General features: G+C 54.2%; 2 protein-coding genes across 7 annotated transcripts; both read right to left on the bottom strand.

Moving 5' to 3' along the window:
* Nucleotides 1-40: 40 nt before the first annotated feature.
* On the bottom strand, nucleotides 41-13,798 carry SRRT (serrate, RNA effector molecule). Of its 5 annotated transcripts, none has more exons than XM_003318658.7 (20): nucleotides 13,482-13,798; nucleotides 13,098-13,237; nucleotides 7,285-7,413; nucleotides 6,893-7,039; nucleotides 6,456-6,644; nucleotides 4,456-4,625; nucleotides 4,143-4,327; nucleotides 3,860-3,955; nucleotides 3,658-3,775; nucleotides 3,328-3,485; nucleotides 2,934-2,995; nucleotides 2,755-2,833; nucleotides 2,261-2,449; nucleotides 1,727-1,900; nucleotides 1,495-1,648; nucleotides 1,182-1,375; nucleotides 836-992; nucleotides 552-641; nucleotides 312-438; nucleotides 41-221 (listed from the first exon to the last, which is right to left on the bottom strand). In XM_003318658.7, exons 2-20 carry the CDS (start codon nucleotides 13,217-13,219, stop codon nucleotides 146-148), a joined length of 2,616 nt encoding a protein of 871 aa, XP_003318706.1. In that variant the 5' UTR covers nucleotides 13,220-13,237; nucleotides 13,482-13,798; the 3' UTR covers nucleotides 41-145. The 5 variants fall into 5 exon arrangements, with proteins under 5 accessions (XP_003318706.1, XP_009452105.1, XP_003951136.2 ...); XM_009453830.5 differs by having other exon boundaries at nucleotides 3,328-3,482; XM_003951087.5 differs by lacking the exon at nucleotides 13,482-13,798 and adding an exon at nucleotides 13,357-13,465 and having other exon boundaries at nucleotides 3,328-3,482.
* Nucleotides 13,799-15,354: 1,556 nt separating this feature from the next.
* Nucleotides 15,355-21,650, bottom strand: TRIP6 (thyroid hormone receptor interactor 6). 2 transcript variants are annotated; one of them, XM_063813734.1, is made up of 9 exons: nucleotides 21,181-21,650; nucleotides 20,799-20,876; nucleotides 20,554-20,679; nucleotides 19,921-20,292; nucleotides 18,340-18,433; nucleotides 18,060-18,229; nucleotides 17,081-17,259; nucleotides 16,067-16,187; nucleotides 15,355-15,637 (listed from the first exon to the last, which is right to left on the bottom strand). In XM_063813734.1, exons 2-9 carry the CDS (start codon nucleotides 20,802-20,804, stop codon nucleotides 15,506-15,508), a joined length of 1,200 nt encoding a protein of 399 aa, XP_063669804.1. In that variant the 5' UTR covers nucleotides 20,805-20,876; nucleotides 21,181-21,650; the 3' UTR covers nucleotides 15,355-15,505.
* Between the last annotated feature and the right edge of the window lie 118 nt (nucleotides 21,651-21,768).

The following is a 21,768-nucleotide window of genomic DNA, read 5'->3' as shown; positions in this document are numbered from 1 at the left end:
GGAAGGATGGAGGAGTTATGTAACACACAAGAGTCAGGAGCCCTGTGGAAGTGCTTTTATTAGCAGTAAGGCTGATCGTACAAAAAATTCTCAGAGCTTGATAGGACAAGTATGGATGATACAGGACTGAGGAACGGGGGACGGCTCAAAAGAAATCAACATCGTCTGGGGCATCCAGGTCCCGATATTCCACAATGGCCCTTGGGTCTCCACGAACCATCCTGTGAGGTGAGAGGTAAAGGATGAGAGCTGAGGGCTCCCAAAAGGGAGTTTGCAGGCGGCAACAAAGCTTGGGCGTCTGCCCTCCTCACCTGTTGCGAGGTTTCCCAGGATAACCTCCCTGGCCTCGGAAGGCATCATAGTTCCCTCGACCAGCACCATACGGGGCATGGGGGTATGGAGGGCCTCCTGTGGGGACTGCAGGGCGGACAGCACCAGCTATGACAGAGATCAGTGTTGAGTTGCAAAACTCTGTCCTCAATTCCATCCTCTGTTTTCTTCTCCCAAAGCCACACACTCACCAAGCCCCTTCATCTCCCTCCTGTACTTACCTCCATAGCCCAAGATCGGGGGCCGGGGCTGACCATAGGGCATCAGGCCCTGGGGAGTCTGGTGTGGGTAGGGGAGTCCTGGGGTCAAACCTGGGGGGAGTACAACACAGACAGGGACATGAATTACTGCGGGGGCGGGGAGGGGGATACGGGTACAATTGACTTCTAGGGCTATGGCCTGAGGATGGGGCAGAAACTTCTCGGGGTGACATATTAAAGAGAAACGGGAGTCCCTGGGTAGTCAAGGAAGAGGGCACATGCGACCTTCATGGATCGTATCTTACTCTGGGCAGGGCCAGGTGGCTGGGCTGGCTTGATCTCAGGCAGAGCTGGGCGCTTAGCATCAGTGAGGAAGTTGTTAAAAAACGCGACTTCCTTTTTCACTTCCTCAATTTTCTCTGCATGCTTGTTGAAGATATGTTTGCGCACAAACTCAGGACCCTGGGTGGAGAGAGGAGAGGGGTCAGGACAGCCACATAAGGGTTGCCTCGCTCCCAGGCCCGAGCTGGAAGGATTCCCAGCTCCTGCCTGCCAGTGCAGTGAGCAGTTCCCCCACCCCTGCCCAGGGGGCTTCCTGTCTCAACCCCACCTCCCACCACCGTAGCTCGGCCATTCTCCAACATCCCACACCTTGAATTTCTTGCCACTGAGAGGACACAGCCACTTATCCTTGCCCAGTTCCTGCGTGTTGGAGGTGACGAACTTCTCCACTTCCTGCTCTGGGTCTTTGCGCCCCATCTTCTGGGCCTCTTCCTCTGAGAGTGACTCCCGCACACTCAGCAACGGCGTGAGCTTCTCCTCAAAAGTCTTCTGCCACTCCAGCACTGTGGTTTGGGAACAGAGGAAGGAAGGTTGGCAAGGGAGCCGGAAGGAAGGATGGTGGCAAGGGGCTGGAGGACCAAGGCCAGGGGCAGCCGGGAACAAAGGGGAACCTGGAGCTCACCTTCCCCGTGACTGATGCGGTTGGGTGGCATGGGCCCCCGAACGTGGATGATCCCACAGCGATTGGGCATCTCGTCCTCGTTGGGGTACTCACAGGTGTTGTAATAATCCAAGGAATGCACGATGCGCAGGTAAAGGAGGAGCTTGTCCAAGACCTAAGGGAAGTGAATGCGAGCGTTCAGCTCCTGCCCTCACCGCCCGAGCCCCCACGTGCCCCGCGCTGCCACTGGCACCTTAATCAACTTCTCATCCCGCTCCACGTTGATCTCTGCTGGGTTCCCTTCCTTAGGAGGCTCCTCAGGAGGAGCGCCCCCGCTGCTCCCCAGCAGCTCCTCCTCCTCGGCGCTCACTTCCTCAATCAGGTAGTCGGTGATATTCTTCAAGATCGGGTTTTGCGAGGGCAGGCTCTGATGGGAGGAAGAGAAGCAAGTAAGGCAGAGAAAGACCTTCAGAGGAGGTAACCTGAGACCTTCCGCAAGTGAAAGAGCAGCGAGGGGAGAGGAGTTCACCGGACATAAATGGCACCTTTTGCCCCCTTGAGATTTGTCTTTATTTTAGCTTTTGTTCCACCCCAGCCACAAATGATCACTAGCATCCCCCCCGTTCTGCTGGAAGCTGGAGGTTCTGCTACCCACACACGAAGGGGCAAATGAGTGAGCAGGCGAGTGGGTGCAAGGGGTCAAGGCTACAAATAGGTAAGGTCAGAGGTGCCCACAGCAGAGGCACTACCGGTTGCTTCTGACAAAGTCCTTTGGGGAGTCACTGACCGTTGGCAGGGGAGGCGTCCCTGGTTCTGAGGCCCAAAGCTGGGTCCTGTCGTCCAGCGTGTGGATCAGCTTGGCCGCCAGCTTGATGTCGTTGCGCACAATCTGCTTGTGCTGGGTGATGCCGTTGATGTTGCGAACGCGCCGGGTCAGGTCCCTGTTCACACCAGGGCTCAGCTCACACTCCCGGAGCTGGAGGGCAGACATCATCAGCAGCTTACCCCACTTACCCCGCTTGCCAGAGAAACAGCAGCTCTAAGACCCTTCCCTCTTGAGCACCAGCGATTGATCAGACTGCGAGCTCCCTGGGGACGGGGACCACATAGGTCCCGTCCATGCTAACGCCCTAGAGCCTTGCCCAGAGACAACGTAGCCAGACAAAACGGTCAAAGAGTGTGCAGAACAACCAGACTATCAGATGAACAAAGTCACACAGAGGTCCCGTGTGGCACAGAGTCTCCCTTCCTCTTCCCCACAGTCCCACCCCCAGCACTCACACGGATGTTCTGCAGGTTCCAACAGATCTCTTTAATGTTAACACTGCGGTCGAAGGTCACCCAGCCACGACGGAAAAACCTACACAAGAAAGAAAATGTTAGCATAGTCAAGCGAGGGAGTTGGTGTTGGCCATTAACGTTCCCCTGCACTTTTCCCTCCAACTCACCGAGTTACTCACCTCCTCTCTGGCTGGGGCTCTGAGAGCGCCACCCGCATAAAGCCTGGGTACCTTTTACAAAGCTGCAAGAAGCAGAAAAGCAGCCCCACATAGTGACTCAAGGATTCATTCGCTTCTTCCTCCAATCCCCCATTGCCCTCAGAACCCTAGGGACTAACTGCCTTATCACTCTTCCCATCCTTGGGCAGGGAAAAACCACTAAAGGGCTTCAGAACACCAGCACCTGAAAGCCAATGGCGCTATCAGGACTAGTCCTCGGAGGCCATGGGCCCTGGGGAAGGGGCCTCCGTAGCAGGTGAAACGGGGGCATCTGTCACAGGCAGGGCCCCACTGCCCTCCCTCTACCCTCCACTTCTCCATCAGCCCTGCCCTGACTCCACGGGTCCCCACTCACGGAGATGATCTCGGCCCGGGAGATGTTGGGCGCGATGTTGCGCATGAAGAGGGAGCAGGTCTTATGCAGCGGCCGCGGCTTGCACTCCAGCCCCGCGGCGTCCTTGGGCTTCTCCCATTCTTCTTCCTTGGGCTTCTCCTTCTCCTTGAGCGCTTCTTCTAGGCAGGAAGGGGGGTAGGAAGGAGTTGGTGCGTTTTTATTACTGATTGTGGTGGGGAGGATACAGAAGCTTTCCCCTAAAAGCCACCCACCCTCCCGTCAATGTTGCCAACCTCTCACCTCCCCACCCGCATTAGAAGAACGCACTTTAAAGCAGAAAAGAAACCCTACCAGCCTCCTCCTTCTCCTCCTCAGCCTGGCCGCTCTCTGACTCCGACTCGGACTCTGACACGCTGCCCTCGTCAAAGCTGTCGTCACCGCTGTGCTTCCGGTTCCGCTTCTTGCTACTCTGTGTGAGCCACAGCAGAGGGGACAAGTCAGCGTGCCAGGACCCCAGCCCCAACACTCTGACCCCAGGCCACAGACACCTCACCTTTTTGGCTTCCTTCTCGGAGTCTTCTTTCTTCTCTTCCTTGTCCCCATCACCCTCCGACTTCGTTTTGTCATCATTAGAACTGTCATTCTCAGCCTATGGTAAGAGACAACCACTGGGGATGTCAAACTTCCCCTCCCACCTTTATCAGAGGGCCCCCACCCCCACAGCTGAGGCCACAGGTTCATTTTCCCCAGCCCCCTACTTCTAGCTCCTATGGACCCCTGCCCGCCCCCCTCCCCCAGGCTGCCGGGGACAACACTAGGAGACCCAGGGCTCGGACCTGCTTGCCGTCTTCCTTCTTCTCATCCTTGTCGTTGGTTTTGCGCTCCCCGTCCCCCAGGCCTGCTCCAGCCCGTCCTTCTTCTTTCTTGCTGGGCTCCCCAGGCTTTCCTGCCTGTTCCTCCTCCTCCTCCTGCTCCAGGATGCGGAGATCATTCTCCGTGCCTCCTTCCATCTTAATCACGGCTACCAACAAAGGGAACAGAGGTCATGACCCCAGGGCCCTGGCTCCTGTCAACCGGCTTCTACCTGATCCCCAGACACCCCCACCCCCATGGGGCCCAGATGCCTGCCACCCCTCCAAATCCGCACACCTGCATCCAGCATCTTGACAATGGCATCAGCTTTGTCTATGTCCAGGAGAAGGTTATCAAACCAGCCAGTCTCCATGAGGGACAGGAAGACCCTCAGTCGGTTTTGCAGGGCCCCCCGGGCCTCCTGCCGACGCTTCCCCACCTCATCTGGGTGGTACTTAGACCGAAACCTGGGAACGAAGCGGGGGAGGGAAAGACAAAACAGTTATTGGAAGCCAAGGCCAGGATGTGGGAAGGGGCCCAGGAAAGACAGGGCATATCCCCCTTCCTCTCACAACCACAAAAGGTCATCAAAATAGAGAGATTAGGGGATAGGGGTGCGCTAGAACCACCCAACACCCCAAAAGGAACCAGAAGTTGTGTTCTGTGAAGATTTGGGGGAGAACCAGGAACTAAGAGCTCTGGATTTGGGAAGACCAATGACTACAGGGGGACGCCAGGGTTGGAGAGGCAGATTTACCACTTTAAATCTCTGGGAAACACTAACGTAGTAAAAAGGTGTCATTTCCCAAAGCTTCAGAGAGGAAGGCTCAGGAAATAGCAGGCCCTGAAGAACCTCCCCTCTCCTCACCAACCCCAAACTGCAGTCATTCAAAAACTGCTCCCGCCAACTCCCTCCACCCCGAGGTGGAAGACAGAGGGCCAGATAGCAAAAGCCCAGAGGCAGGGCACCTTTCTCCACCCGTGGGAAGATAAGCAAGACGGTGAAGGGACAGGAAAGACCGAAGGGAGACACTGGAGTGCCCTTTAGAGCCTCAGGTCCTGCCCACAGGGGGAGAGAGAGGAGAGGGCTGGAAGGTTAGGGAGAAGAAAAATAAAACATTTCAAATAGGACCTCAGAGGGAAAACAGAAGAAATGAGGAGTATGAGGAAAAGGGGAAAGGGAGGAAAGGGGAGAGTGTGAGAAAGTCCCAGAAACTGAAAACAAAGGGAAAAACTAAAGATCAGAGAGAGAAACTAAAAAAACCAACAGGGAGGAAGGTGGTGTTAGGCAGGGAGCAAGAACAGAAACAGAGAAGAATGAAGGTGCATGAGAGATTAGGACAAAGACACAGAGCAATTCGAGAGAGGGGACAGCGAAAACAGAACAGAACCACGAGTGGGGCAGAAGAGGAAAGGAAAGCCGCAGGCATCACCTCCAGGATCTTTACCTTGGCCGCTTGGTCAAACAGAGCTCAAGATTTAACTAGCGGCGCCCAGGGCCCATGCTGGCTGGTGGGCCACCGGCTGGCTCCTGGCTGGGCGCCCGGCCGAGATGCCCACGCGGGACTCCGCAGTGGGGCCTGACTGGCTAGCTGCCTGAGCAATCACATTCAGCTAAACCGCTGCATTGTGCACAGCAGTGCCCTGCCTGTCTGCCTGGCCGGGGCCGCGCAGCTCAGCCCAGGGGCTCATGTATGGGCTGGGTATGGTGGGGGTGGAGGTGGGTTTGCTCCGAGCTCCGTCGATGAGCGGGTGTAGTTCCCAGTTCTGGCTCTTTTCAAGGAGGAGGAGCAGAAAGAGGATGAGGAGGAGGAGGAGCAGGAAGGGGGGAAAAGATGGTTGATTAAAATTAAAACATCCACAAAAGGAAAAAAAATTAAAATTCTTTTTCTGTCAAACGACCCTGAGATCTTTGCTTTTCTTGTCTGGATTCACTCGTCGCTTTAGGAGGACGCCACAGCCACACAGGGTCCTGGTGATCAGGGATGACAATGACCCAACACCAACAAGTGGGAAGCAGTCTGTCTGCTGCCCCAAGGGGCCAAGTGGCTCTGGCCTGCTGCCTGGAGGTGTCCCACTCTCTGAGGACAGCAGGACAGGAGACAGGGTGGGGCGGGGGCCGTGGCAGTCGCTGAAGTGAGGGGGAGACCCCATCAGCCAATGCTGTCATACTTCCCAACCCCCGCCCCCAGAAAGTTCTGGACAGGGAAAACTGGGAAGAGGACAGGGCTGTGGCTCCACCAGCGGGGCCAGGGGGACATGCCAGGGCAGAGGTCCAGGGAAGCAGGGGCACTCACCACTCCTCATCTTTGTGCGCCAGGAAGAAATCCTGCATCTGTTGCCTCCGGAAATCCAGCTTGTAGTCATTATAGCGCTTGACGGCCTCCGTCTCATCCACCGAGTCATCCAGGGAGAGGAGAAACTCCTTGAAGGTCTTCATCACGGGCGGCGGCACACCCAGGTCAATCTCTGCAATGCTGCCCAGCCTGGAGGGGACCCCGGTCAGGAAGGCTTGGTTGTTGGGGAACGGTGGGAGGCTACAGGGGCCAAAGTAGCTGGATGCCCCTTTACTTTGTCCACCATGGACATCACCCCAAACCCCAACAGCTACCACCCCTACCCCAGGGACATGCCTCTGTGTGCCTGACCCGCTCCCTGGCTTCAGCCATGGCCTTCAGCAACCCCATCCATCCCCCAGGCCTACCAACCTTCTTCTGAGAAGCCCCGCCCTTACCTGGCCTGGATAGGCAGGACATGGTGCTGCATGATGTGGACATCAGGGTGGCCCCAGGGCTGAGGGGGGCCATAAGTTGGGCCCCCACCCCCCCCAGCATAGGGCATCTCATAGCCACTGTGGTATGGGTCAGAGCTGTGCTCATCCCTGAAGGTGGGGGACACAAAAGTAAAGCAGAGAAGGGAGTCACCTCCCCAGAGCATGGAGGATGGACAGACGGGGGTACACACAGCATGGTCTCCCAGACAAGGGTTTCAAGGGACAAAGTAACGATGGGTGATGGGAAGTTGAGAAAAGGAAATGACAAAGATTTAGGCACAGGTGAGGGGAGAAAGGGGAGGCCCAGGTGGAACTGAGGCAAAGGGGAGGAGAGGGAAACCGCTCCATCTCACCAGTCTCTCCTCATGCGCTTCTGTGGCGGGCTGAGTTCGTGGCGAGGTGGCGAGAAGCGCTCTCGCCGATTCCGGTCATAGTCCCGATATTCACCCCGACTACGGCGCTCACGGCCACGGTCCCACTCTCTGGCAGTAAGAACAAGTAACAAAGATTAAAGGCCAGGCACGGTGGCTCATGCCTGTAATCCAAGCACTTTTGAGGCCAAGGCAGAGGAACACTTGAGGCCAGGAGTTCAAGACCAACCTGGGCAATAGTGAGAACCCCCCCCCCCGCCCCCGCCATCCCTACAAAAAATTTTTTATTTTTTAAAAAGGTAACAATAATTAAAGATACAGCTGGATATGCCACAGCCACATTCCTATACAGGCCCTTCTTACACCCTGAGATACCAGACTAAAAAGCCTACAATTATAAAACTTTGCTCCTAACAGAAAAAGATTTTTCTCTAGTCAGGGCAAGCCACTGCACTCCAGCCCTGGCAACAGAGACCCTGTCTCAAAACAAAACAAAACAAAGATTCTTGTCTAACTCCATGAGTTCAGCCAATACCCAAGAACTGATGGTTCTCCAACTCTTCTCCCAGCCTGGCCTTCCGCCTGCGCTCCAGACCCACATGAATCACCCCTGCTACAGGCCCACTTACGGGCAGGTCGGGGCTGCAGCAAGCTTCGACTGCACCAGTGCACTCAGCCCGGGTGACAGAGGGAGACCCTGTCTCTAAAAATAAAACAAAAAACTTTTTAAAAATCATCCCCTACTAGAAGTCCATCACCCCCTCAAATTCAGCCTGTCAGAATCAAGCCTATTCGGCCGGGTGCGGTGGCTCATGCCTGTAATCCCAGCACTCTGGGAGGCCGAGGCAGGCGGATCACGAGGTCAGGAGATCGAGACCATCCTGGCTAACATGGTGAAACCCAGTCTCTACTAAAAATACAAAAAAAAAATTAGCCGGGCGTGGTGGCAGCCACCTGTAGTCCCAGCTACTCGGGAGGCTGAGGCAGGAGAATGGCGTGGACCCGGGAGGCGGAGCTTGCAGTGAGCCGAGATCGTGCCACTGCACTCCAGCCTGGGTGACAGAGCAAGACTCCATCCCCCCAACCAAAAAAAGAAAAAAGAATCAAGCCTATTCATCCCACCACTATGGACCCAAATGTCTTTTCCTCCTCCCGCTCCCCACTCTGCTGTATCAACGAAACAGCATCTCTCGCCAGCTGTCATTCACTACCCTCACCGCTAATTACTGCTCCTGCTAATCCTCTGCCTCAAAGCCTATCAAAGCTTTCCCACTCTCTGCCATCCCCACACACCCTGTCCTAGTCTTTGTCCTTGGCCAGTGTGGCTCCTGCAGCCCTGGCTGCCCGCCTGCTTCTGGTCTCTCGCTTCTGTCTACCCACTGGCAGGCAGACCTTCCTCAAACACAAGTCTCATCACATCACACCCTTACTTCAATGTCAGTAAGCAACACTATTGTTTTAACTTGGGCTCCTGGCTGTCACTCCAGCCTCTCGACCAGTCACCAGCCTCTCCACCAGTCACCAACCTCCCAACCAATCACCAGCCTCCCCCATCCTCATCTTCCTCTTTTTTTTTTTTTCTTTTTTTTTTGGAGACAGTCTCACTCTGTCGCTCAGGCTGGAGTGCAGCAGCACAATCACTCTCGGCTCACTACAGCCTCCGCCTCCTGGGCTCAAGCAATTCTCCTGCCTCAGCCCCTTAATACTCTTAAAAATGACTGAGGACACCAAAGAGTTTCTGCTTATGTGGGTTACATCTATCGATACTTACTATATTCAAAATTAAAACGAAATGTTCCAAAACCTTCATTTTTAAATTACACAGTAAGATGAAACGCATTACATGTTTTTATGAAAAATCGTTTTCCAGAAAAATTTTGGTGAGAAAAAGTGGCATTGTTTTTACATTGTCACCAATCTCTCCAAGTTCTGGCTTTGTAGAGGATAGCTTCTACACTGAATCTGTTGAGATATTTTGTTCTGCTTGAAAAATGAGGCAGGCCGGGCATGGTGGCTCACATCTGTAATGAATGCTAGCACTTTGGGAGGCCGAAGCAGGTGGATTGCTTGAGCCCAGGAGTTCAAGACCAGGCTGGGGCAACATGGTGAAACCACCTTTCTACTAAAAATACAAAACTTAGCTGGCTGGCTGGAAGTGGTAGCTCATGCCTGTAATCCTAGCACTTTGGGAGGCCAAGGCAGGCAGATCACTTGAGGTCAGAAGTTTGAGACCAGCCTAGCCAACATGGCAAAACCCTGTCTCTGCTAAATACACAAAAATTAGCCGGGCGTGGTGGCAGGCACCTGTAATCCCAACTACTCGGGAGGCTGAGGTGGGAGAATCGTTTGAACCCGGAAGGTGGAGGTTACAGGTGGAGGTTACAGTGAGCCCAGATCACGCTACTATACTCCAGCCTGGGCAGAGTGAGACTCCATCTGAAAGAATGAATGAAAGAATGAAAGAAAGACAGAAAAGAAAGAAAAAGAAAGAAAGACAGAAAGACAGAAAGAAAGAAAGAAAGAAAGGAAGGAAGGAAGGAAGAAAGGAAGGAAGAAAGAAAGAAGGAAAGAAAGAAAGAAAGGAAAAGAAAAGAAAAGAAAAGAAAAGGAAGGAAGAAAGTAAGTTAGCTGGGTGTGATGGCATACACCTGTAGCTCCAGCTAATCAGGAGGCTGAGGTGAGAGGATCACCTAAGCCTGGGGAAGTCAAGGCTGCAGTGATCTGTCGCCATGATCGTGCCACTGCACTCCAACCTGGGCAACAGAGTAAGACCCGTCTCAAAAAAAAAACAGAAAATCAGGCCTCATACTGATAAGGAGTTGGAAAGGCCTTTTCAGATTAACTGTAGATATTCATTTTGGATACTACCCAAAATTCAACAAGAGATAGGTTCTTTTTTTTCTTTTCTTTATGCTACCTTGTCCAAGAAGGAAGTAGTTTCTCACAGGCTAGTTAGAACCTTCAATCTGAAATAGTATCAGTGAATATTTCTTTCTCTGCTGCATTAAAATCCACTGTTCTATCTTTCCCTTTCAATGGACCTTGATTATGTCTCACCCAATATCAAAATGTATTCATCAGCATCACTGCCTATCTCACCAAGAAAGTCTTTACTTAATAGGAAGCTGTCAAGCTCACATTAGTAGAAGTTTTCCAGAATTTTAATTTCCTTTTTTTTTTTTTTTTGACAGGGTATCTCTCTGTTGCCCAGGTTGGAATGCAGTGGTGCCATCAAGGCTCACTCCCACCTCCACCTCCCAGGCTCAAGCCATCCTCCCGCCTCAGCCTCCTGAGTTGCCGGGACTACAGGCATGTGCCACCACCCCCAGCTAATTTTTGTATTTTTTTGTACAGACAGGTTTCACCACGTTGCCCAGGTTGGTCTCAAATTCCTGGGCTCAAGCAATCCACCCACCTTCACCTCCCAAAGTGTTGGGATTACAGGCATGAGCCACTGCGCCGGCCCAAAATTTTAATTTTCACTGGAAAGTTCTACTTCATCACTGGCAACAAATACCAACAGCTTACACTGAAGTAACAGGTTCTCAGTTCATTTTCAAGATGTCTGCCAAATACCCAAGTATGAACAATCACTGTTTGTCATTCATTCAAGTAAAAATAACATCCCATGGAAAAAAGCTGTTAGTTCAGCTCACTCAATCACATGCGTACTCTTGCTCAAGAAAACTAACGCAGGCCTGTAATCCCAGCACTTTGAGAGGTCGAAGCAGGTGGATATGTGAGGTCAGGAGTTCAAGACCAGCTGGCCAACATGGTGAAACCCCATCTCTACTAAAAATACAAAAATTAGCCAGGCAGAGTGGCACGCACCTGTAATCCCAGCAACTCGGGAGGCTGAGGCAGGAGAATCACTTGAACCCAGGAGGTGGAGGTTGCAGTGAGCTGAGATCGCCCCACTGCACTCCAGCCTGGGTGACAGAGCAAGATTCTGTGTCAAAAAAAAATTTTTTTAAAAAGACGTACAGTCAAGAGTCCAATTTAATCAAATTTAAATGTTTTACTCTTTCATCAAGAATCATTGATGGAAGCGGCTTTTTTTTTTTTTTTTTTTTTTGAGACAGAGTCTTGCTCTGTCGCCAGGCCGGAGTGCAGGGGTGTGATCTCAGCTCACTACAACCTGTGCCTCCTGGGTTCAAGCAATTCTCCTGTCTCAGCCTCCCAAGTAGCTGGGACTACAGGCGCGCACCACCATGCCTGGCTAACTTTTGTATTTTTAGCAGAGACAGGGTTTCACAATGTTGGCCAGGATGGTCTCAATCTCTCCATCTCGTGATCTGCCCGTCTCGGCCTCCCAAAGTGCTGGGATTTCAGGTGTGAGCCACTGGGCCCGGCTGGCTTTTCTTTTTTTTTTAACTCTTTGCTGTCACTGCCTTGATGTTTGGTAAAGCATCAGCGGTTTTACCCATCATTGCTATGGCACCAACAGTGGAAATGGCAATAATATGTAAACATTACCACAAAAACTAATTTTAGCCTCGGAGACCCCCTATGGTCTGTGGACATCCTGAGAAACAGGACCCTAACCAAACTAGAATATGCTAAAATCACACGTTATGTCCACAACTCCAAGCTGTTCATGTCACTCGTGTCTGGGGAATTCCCACTCATCTTTCCAAGTCTAGCCAAGTGTCACTTTCCAGTGGGTCCCTGACACACAACCTCCAGCACCGCTCCCCTCCTTTAGAGATCTGTTCCCTCAATGCTTACCCTCTTTATAACTTCCACCATATATACTCATTTACAGAATACATCCACTGCCATTCTGATCCCCCATGCCCCAAGCTCACTGTAACACCCTAAGGTCAATAACCACATCTTATAATCAATTAATCCAATCAGCACCACCCTATGAACTCTGAGATTTTAGGCAAAACAGTGACAAGAAACCTAATCATATATTGTCAGAGAAATAATCTGACAACCTCTCCAGTCAGATCAACTCTATATTATTATTTTTCTGAAGCAATCCTCCTAAAATATAATTGACAACCTGGGCAACAGAGCAAGACGCTGTCTCTACAAAAAATAATTTTAGACCAAGCACTGGCTCATGCCTGTAATCCCAGCACTTTGGGAGGTCGAGCTGGGTGGATTACCTAAAGTCGAGAGTTCCAAACCAGCCTAGCCAACATGGTGAAACCCCGTCTCTACTAAAAATACAAAAATTAGACGGGCGTGGTGGCAGGTGCCTGTAATCCCAGCTACTCGGGAGGCTGAGGCAGGAGAATTACTTGAACCCCAGAGGCGAAGGTTGCAGTGAGCCAAGATTGCGCCATTGCACTCCAGCCTGGGCGACAGGGCAAAACTCTGTCTCGAAATAACAATAATAATAATTTTTAAAAGTTAGGCGGGCGTGATGGCCTCCCCCTGGAGTCCCAACTTCTCAAGAGGCTGAGGCGGGAGGATCGGTTGAGCCCGGGAGGTGGAGGCTGCTACGACTGCATCAATGCACTCCAGCCAGGGCAGCAGAACAAGACCCCATCTCAATAACAAAACAAAAAAAAGCAAAAAAGCACGCTTTTCGTGCATGTATAAACAGTGCTTCTTCATACTCAAACTCTTAGCTCTATAGCTCTGATCTGCAGAGAATTTCAAAAACCAAGCCACAGCTAGTTATTTGGCCAACAGCAAATAGGCTGAACCACAGAAAACGGTCCAATGAGCCATTTCATAGGGTTCGCCCTCATAAAAATTACAAGGGGGAGAAAGAAAAGCGACGCGGGTGGAGTGAAACGGCATGAAACGGGGACAAGATGAAGTTAAAAACGGCTCACCTGTCATTCCAATCGTCCCCTCGACGTCTTTCATCTCTCTCGCGGGAACGGTCGTAGTCGCTGCGCTCTCTTCTGAACTTGTCCCTGCGCCTTCGATCGTACTCGTCATCACTGTCACCCATGGCACGGTCTGAGGGGGCCTGGGGACCGGGGAGAGGCGGTCGGAGTGGTGCAAAACGACGAGCGGAGGAAGGGACCGTCCCTCGCGGGCAGCTCGCCCGCTTCCCTCCCGCCAAGGCCAGCCCTCCGCGGCCCCCACCATCCTAGGCCTGAGGACGCGGCTCCAACGCCTCCACTCGCCCCGAGGTTCTCCGCGCCCGCCCCCGTGGACCCCGGTTCCTCTCCCGCCCCAGCGGGGCCCCCCAGGCTCCTCCCCTCCCCCACCTTGGTGCGGCCGCGGCCGTTGGACTCGCGCTCGGACGGGCTAGATTTCAGGGCGACCTGGGTCGCGGGCGCGCGACGAGGGCTTCGAGGAGGGCGAGACCGAGACGGAGCTCTTGAGTAGAGGGCCGAAAAGAGGCGAACAAAAGTGGGACAACCGAGGATGGGCGGTAGCGCACGCAGCCCGCTCTGCGCCTGCGTCACCCACGCCTCCGAGGTACAAAGCTCCACCCTCGCGGCCGGAACTGGAACTAACAAACCGAGCGCGAAGGGCGGGGAGAGCAGGGCGTGATGGGAAAGGGGCGGGGATCTCGCAAGTCTCGCGCGGTTTTTCGAGACGATAACGGCTCGAGCGTTAGGAACTACGGGACCTCGGCTGGGCCAAGCGCGGCCTCGGGAGACGAAGAAGCCCTCTGGGCGCGAAGGGAGAGCCGAAGTCGAGGATCGCGCGACCCCAGATGTGTCGGGGTCCTAAGACAGTTCTCATCCAGCCATGATCCCCCCACGGGCCTCCTGACCTCACCGGGGGTGATTTCGTCCCCTCCTCGGGCAGGGCGTGGGCTTGGGAAGCGCGGGCGCTTAGGGGATGGAAGGTGGAAGCAACCATTTTAAAGCATCGTATCCCACCATTTTCTGCTCCAAATATCCAGCCAAAATTGGGTCCCACAGTGCGCACTAAATGCAAAGTCCGCCGTTCCTGCTTTTCCTCGACAAAGACGCCCCATCTTTAAGTAAAATTGGCAGATCTCAGTCTTAACCCCGCTCAGTATTTGGATGAAATAGGCTGTAAGTTAACGCCCTAAACAGAGTATGGACCGCCCAGATTCAATGGATTACCACCCCCGGGAGTAACACCAAGGCCCCTCTCAGTGAATTGAGTGTGAGACTTAATAGGAAGACCAGCTGAGATGGCTCACGCCTGCAATCCCAGCGCTTTGGGAGGCCGATGTGGGAGGATCACTTGAGCCCAGGAGTTGGAGACCTGCCTGGGCAACATAGCAAGACCCCTTTACAGAATATTTAGGGCCAGGCACATTGGCTCACACCTGTGATCCCAGCACTTGGGAAGGTCGAGGAGGGAGGACTTAAGCCCAAGAGTTCAGGACTAGCCTGGGCAACATAGCAAGATCCCATCTACACACAAAAAAATAATAACTGGGCTTGGTGGGATGCCCCTGTGGTCCTAGCTACTGGGGAGGCTAAGCCAGGAGGACTGTTTGAGCCCAGGAGTTCAGGGCTGCAGTGAGCCTTGATTGCACCACTGCACTCTAGCCTGGGGAACAGAGTGAGGCCCTGTCTCAAAATAGATACATAGAGGAAATCTTGCCTCCTCCCTGAGGCGTGCTTGCTCCCAGCACTGAGAGGAGGGTAGTGACGGACTACAAGAGTTGTCAAAAAAAACTGGACCTGAGTCAAAAAGACCCAGGTTCCACCATTTAAGAACCATGCAATCTGGGGGAGTCACCTCTCAGCTCTGACATCCTCACATGTAAAAATGCAGACAGTGGCCAAGGGCGGTGGCTCACGCCTGTAATCCCAGCACTTTGGTTGGGTGAAGCGGGCAGATCACTTGAGGTCAGGAGTTCAAGACCACCCTGACCAAGGTGGTGAAACCCCGTCTCTACTAAAAATACAAAATTAGCCAGGCGTGGTGGCGAGCGCCTGTAATCCCAGCTACTCAGGAGGCTGAGGCAAGAGAATCACTTGAACCTGGGAGGCAGAGGTTGCAGTGAGCCGAGATGGCGCCACTGCATTCCAGCCTGGGTGACAGAGCCAGACTCCGTCTCAAAAAAAAAGAAAAAAAATGCAGGCAGTAACAACGACTGGTCCTGTAATGGGCTACTGGGAGAATCAGATGAGACAACAGACTTGGAAGTGTTTTGTAAACTCGAGGGATTATTATTTCTTGATTGGAGAAAGAGGAGACAGCATTTGGTGACGAAGTCATACAGGTGGATGTCAGGGAGAGTGATCAATCAAAGGATGGGAACTGGAACTGAGAACCCAGCAGGTACTTCTAGGAAGACTCAGCAGTCAGTGGTGACGGTGGCTGAGAGCTCCTGGATGCGCCAGGCGCTGCAGGCCTTGCACAAGATGTGCCCATCCAGCGGGTAGCAGCCCTGACACTCGCCCTCAGAGGAGAGCAGCAGCCCACACTCCTGTTGAAAAAGAAGCAACAATTGGCCGGGCACGATGGCTCACGCCTGTAATCCCAGCACTTTGAGAAGCCGAGGCAGGAGGATCACAAGGTCAGGAGTTCAAGACCAGCCTGGCCAATATGGTGAAACCCTGTCTCTACTAAAAATACAAAAATTAGCCAGGCATGGTGGCCAGCACCTGTAATCCCAGCTACTCAGGAGGCTGAGGCAGGAGAATCACTTGAACCCGGGAGGTGGAGGTTGCAGTGAGCCAAGATTGTGCCACTGCACTCCAGCCTGGGCAACAGAGCGAGACTCCGTCTCAAAAAAAAAAAAAAGAAAGAAGCAACAGGTTTCCATCAACCCCAGACCTCTGTGTTCCCCCTCTCTCATGCTCTACCCAGCACCCTAGACACTGCCAGCCCCTTGCACGTGCTGGGGGCCCCTGACCTCGCACTTGTAACAGCCAATGTGAAAACTTCGATCCAGAGCAACAATTCTCACAGTCTCCTCCTGACCTGGCTCAGGCATTATGGCCCCACCGCACACTGAGCATCTTGGGGCAAACTTCCTGCAGGGGAAGAGAACCAAGAAGGCCATCAAGCCTTGGGGTTGCAGGGCACCAACAATGGAACCCAGAGAAGGTGGGGCACAGGAGGGAATCAGAGAGGCCAGAGGTATGGCCTTAGGTCTTGGGGAAGGGATGATGTCAAAGAGAATGAGAGAGGCTAGGTGCAGTGGCTCTAGCCTGCAATCCCCCGACTGTGGGAGGCCAAGGCAGGAGGATCACTTGAGGCCAGGCGTTCAAGACCAGCCTAGGCAACACAGCAAGACGCTGTCTTTATTAAAATACAAAGAAGACTGGGTGCAGTGGCTTACGCCTGCTATCCCTGCACTTTGGGCGGCCGAGGCAGGTGGATCGCTTGAGCTCAGGAGTTTGAGACCAGCTTGGCCAACATGATGAAAGCCTGTCTCTACTAAAAATACAAAAAAAAAAAAAACTAGCCAGGCGTGGTGGCATGCGCCCGTAATCCCAGCTACTGGGGAGGTTGGGGCAGGCAAATCACTTGAACCCAGGTAGTGGAGGTTGCAGTGAGCTGAGATCGTGCCACTGCACTCCAGCCTGGGTGACAGAGTGAGACTTCATCTCAAAAAAAAAAAAAAAAAAAAAACGAAGAAAACTAGCCAGGCATGGTGGCGTGTGCACCTGTAGTCCCAGCTACTCAGGAGGCTGAGGTAGGAGGATCACTTGAGCCCAGGAGTTGGAGGCTGCAGTGAGCTATGATCATGCCATTGTACTCCTGCCTGGGCAACAGAGTGAAACTCCGTCTCTAAAAAATAACAGTAACAAAGAACGAAGGAGGGCCAGGGTTGGAAACAGGAAGAGACAGTCCTGGGGCATGAAGAGATGAGAGAAACAGGAAAGGTCAGACATTGTGAGACAAGTTGGAGGCCGGGCCTGACCTGTGAAAGTCCTCAATGCAGTGGATCTGGCTCGTAGCATCCACTGTGAAGGGGATGCCGTCGAGGCCGCGGTGACATACCACGCAGGTGAAGCAGCCAGGGTGGTAGGCCTTCCCCATAGCCCGCAGGATCCGGTCCAGGATGGGCTGGGAGCACGTGGCACATTTCTCCAGGGTGGCCTGTTGGGAAGGAAGGCAGGAAGATCTGGGAGCGGGCGGGAGCCATGGCAGCTCAACAGGAACCCCAGCAACCCAGCCATCTAATTTCTGCAGCCTCCTGCATGCAGCCTCCTGCATGTGATTCGGTGAAAGGCAGATTTGAGCAGATCTGAGTTCAGGTCCCAGCACTATACACGGTATTTAAACACTATGAGAAAAACAGGAATCAGGCTGGGTGCAGTGGCTCACGCCTGTAATGCCAGCACTTCGGGAGGCCAGAGTGGGCGGACTCCTTGAGGCCAGGAGTTTCAAAACAGCCTGGCCAACATGGCGAAACCCTGTCTCTACTAAAAGTACAAAAATTAGCTGGGTGTGGTGGTGGGCACCTGTAATCCCAACTGCTCGGGAGCCTGAGGCATGAGAATCGCTTGAACCAGGGCAGGCTGAGGTTGCAGTGAGCAGAGATCACCCCACTGCACTCCAGTCTGCGCAACAGAGCGAGACTGTCTCAAAAAAAAAAAAAAAAAAAAAACCAGGAATCAGTAGTAATACCTGCCTCACAGGGGTGTCATGGGAATCTAACACATTCTCTTTAACTGTAAGATGCTCCACACTTGTAAGAGCTGCGTCCTTCCCTTCAGCCACCAGTGTTAAGCTACTTGCTTGATACTTGCAGAATTCCGCCCTGTTTGTACATCACTTTCAGTCGCCTGGCTTTTAGCACCGTTCCTCCTTTGGGCTTGGACGCTCTAGTTCCCACCTTGGATGGAAGCCCCCTGCATCCAGCCGCTGACTCCCTCCTCCCAGCCCCAGCCACTCACCACGTAGCAGCCCTCGCAATATGCCCTCCTCTCCACAGCGTAGAAATGCTGGCCGCGAAGCTGGGCCCGGCATGTAGAACACACAAAGCAGCCCACGTGAAAGACGCGATCAAGGGCCACAACCCCAGCCCCATCCCCAACCACATCTTCTCCGCAGCCACCACACTGGCCTGAGGACAGGGAGAAACAGCATCAGTCTTCACAGACCCAGGAAGCCACTGTCCCCTCTGTCTCCCAGCCTCCCTTCCCACGTCCCACCCACCCCACAGCCTCAGCTCACCAAAGTACTCCCCGCTGGGCGGGTGGTTCATGTCGTGAACCAGCTTCTTCGTCAGCCTATCCAGCTCATCCTCTGGAGGCTGGCTCAGGGGCACCTGGAAGGTGGGAATCAGGGGCTCGGTCCTACTCTAGCTCCTGATGCTGTAATACCAGGGCCCTCAGCCGCCAGGCCATGGCCTGTTAGGAACTGGGCCACACAGCAGGAGCTGAGCAATGGGCAAGCAAAGCTTCATCTGTATTTACAGCCGCTCCCCATCACTTGCATTACCGCCTGAGCTCCACCTCCTGTCAGATCAGCAGCGGCGTTAGATTCTCATAGGAGCATGAACCCTATTGTGAACTGTGTGTTCGAAGGATGTAGGTTGCAAGCTCCTTATGAGAATCTAATGCCTGATGATCTGTCACTGTCTCCCATCACCCCCAGATGGGACTGTCTAGTTGCAGGAAAACAAGCTCAGGGCTCCCACTGATCCTACATGATGGTGAATTGTATAATTGTTTTGGTATATAGTACATTGTAATATACATTGTAATATATACCGAAACAATTATATATACTATATATTCTATTATTATTATAACAGAAATAATGTAATGTGCTTGAATCATCCTGAAACCATCCCCCTCCCACCCCCTCCCATCCCCCTCCCCAGTCCATGGAAAAATTGTTTTCCCCAAAACTGGTCCCTGGTGCCAAAAAGATTGGGGACTGCTATAATGTCTCTGAAGGTGGCCAGGCAGTTCCAGCTAGAAAGCTCATCTGAGAACATCTCAGCCCAGGGGCCCGTAGGCAGTTCTTTTTTTTTTTTTTTTTTTGAGACTGAGTTTTGCTCTTGTTGCCCAGGTTGGAGAGCAGTGGCGCGATCTCGGCTCACCGCAACCTCCACCTCCCAGGTTCAAGTGATTCTCCTGCCTCAACCTCCCGAGTAGCTGGGATTACAGGCACGCGCCACCATGCCTGGCTAATTTTGTATTTTTAGTAGAGACGAGGTTTCTCCATGTTGGTCAGTGTGGTCTCGAACTCACGACCTCAGGTGATCCACCCGCCTCAGCCTCCCAAAGTGCTGGGATTACAGGCATGAACCACCGCTCTCAGCCCCAATGGGCAGTTCTATCCTGCTCCCCCGCACCGCCCTGCCCTTACCTATTCCACGTCCCAGACCTCTGACTCTGCTCCAAAACCAGCCCCTTGGCCAGGCGCGGTGGCTCAGGCCTGCAATCCCAGCACTTTGGGAGGCTGAGGCAGGCGGATCACCTGAGGTCGGGAGTTCGAGACCAGCCTGGCCAACAAACTGGGGTTTTAGTGAAACCCCGTCTGTACTAAAAATACAAAAATTAACCAAGCGTGGCAGCGTGTGCCTGTAATCCAGTTATTCAGGAGGCTGAGGCAGGAGAATCACTTGAACCCGGGAGGCAGAGGTTGCAGTGAGCCAAGATGGCACCACTGCACCCCAGCCTGGGCAAACAAGAGCAAAACTCTGTCTCAAAAAACAAAAAAGCCCCCTAAAACACCACCAGCCACCCCACCCAGTCGGTGTCCCATTGTCTGTAGGGCCTGAAATCCCAGTTCCCCAGGGCTCACCTGGGGCCCGTGCTCGCCTCCTCTTCCTCTTCCTGCAGGGCCAGAGACCCCAGCAGCTTCCTCTTTGGCCCCTGGCCCTGGCTCTCTCTGGCTCCTATAGCCAGGCCCCCAGATTTCACCTCGGCCTGGGAGAGGAAAGTGGGGGCCCGGGAGGGGCCCAGAGGCCTGAGAGGCTCCCCGCCTGGGTGGGCCACAGCCCCTCACTGGCTGTGCCACCTTCACTTGCACGGGGAAGGCCGGGCCAGCCGGGGTGCTGGCGGTAGCGTAAGAGGCTGGAGTGGGGCCCCCATAGGGAGACGCTGGGAGCGGCGAGGCTGGATTTGGCTTCAGGGAGCCCGTGCGGTAGGCAGGAGGTGGCGGGGGCTCATATGCCTGAGGAGAAATGCAGGCCAGAAGTCGTAAGCAAGGACCCCACTCCAGGACCCACATTTGTGGAAATGACCCTGGGTGTGGGGAAGCACAGGCTTTTTGCATTTGACAAGGTCCCGTCCTCAAGTGGCTGACATGTTGGTACTTGCAGCCATGCTTCCTCCATGCTGGGGTGCACATTACACACATGGGGGATTGATCAGGCTGGGTCTGAGAGTCCAGAGAAGGGGGCAGGGTGCTGACGGGGAGGAGGGGCAGAGTCACCTGTCGGTCTGGTCGCCGTGACGCATGACTCCGACCCCCATTCAGCTCGGCCAGCGTGCTGCTCAGCAAGTCTATCTCGGCGTCCAGGCTTCCAGGGCGAAGGCCCCCCCTGTCTGCAGGGAGCCCCTGAGGATGGAGCCAGGGCAGGAAGAATGCAAATCACCATAGGCCTTCTCCTGTCCTGGGTCCCTCAGACTCGGTTCTAGGGGATCCCGCACGTCCCACCCCACGATCCCGGGTCTCACCTGCATGTGCTGGAGTACTCCATGGGACCCCACCCAGGCCGGCCCCCGATCCTCTGGTCCCCCTGGGGCCTGGTAACACTGCTCAGATGGAAGGGGGCAAAAATTGACCCTGGGGTGGGGCTGGAGTGCTGGGTTGAGGGAAGAGAAATCAAAGGTGGGGTGGCGGAGGACAGGAGGGGTGTATATTTGAGGAGCCACCCTCTCCGCCCCTCGTTACCTCCTCCCCCAAATCTAGGGTCCCAAGAGAGCGCAGGCGGCTGTTCCCCCCGCCTCGGCTTGGGGAAGGGGCAGGAGGAAGCAGCCAGGGCGGGAGGCTGGAGCCGTAGGACAGAGGTGAGCGCCACAGCTGGGTGGCTCTTCTGTCTCACAAGGGCTGCCTTACCTGCTCCGTGGGCCGGTGGTGGCCCCGGGGTGCCGCGGGGGATCGCCCTCCCCTGAGGGTCTCTGGCGGGCTCCGGCTGCTTCGGGGGCAGCCAGGTGGGCCCCGACATGGCCTGGAACGGGGGGACTCCAGACAGCGGTCTTGAAGCCCCGAGCCTCTGGCCTTCACCCCCTCTTCCGTCCCGCACCTCGTTTGGGACTCCAGAAAAGAAAACTTTTTCTGGTTTTTTTTTTCCTCTTCCTCCCTAATTTTGGGGACGACCACGCCTCCGATGACGTCACCACATTCCTGGGGGAGGGTCACGTGGCCCCCTAGGCCCTAAACTGCCATTTCTCCCTGAGTCGGCCCCCTCCTGCCGAGAGGGGAGGGCTCTCCGGGGGATCCCGAGTCACTGGGGGTTGCGGGCAGCTGGGGATGGGAGGTGCGGGCCCGAGCCAGCCTCCAAGTCCACGGATGCGTCCGGGCCCCGCACCCCAGCCCTGCACGTGGCAGCCTCGCGGCGGGAGGCTGAAGGCTCCGATCTCCACCCCTCTGCAGAGCTCTCCATTCCCACCCCCTCCCTCTCAGCTACCCACCAGCACTGCTCAG

Source organism: Pan troglodytes, chromosome 6, assembly GCF_028858775.2.
Source record: "Pan troglodytes isolate AG18354 chromosome 6, NHGRI_mPanTro3-v2.0_pri, whole genome shotgun sequence".
In the NCBI taxonomy this organism is placed as follows: domain Eukaryota; kingdom Metazoa; phylum Chordata; class Mammalia; order Primates; family Hominidae; genus Pan; species Pan troglodytes.
Note: the sequence above shows the minus strand (reverse complement) of the source record. Positions and strands in the feature narration are given on the sequence as shown.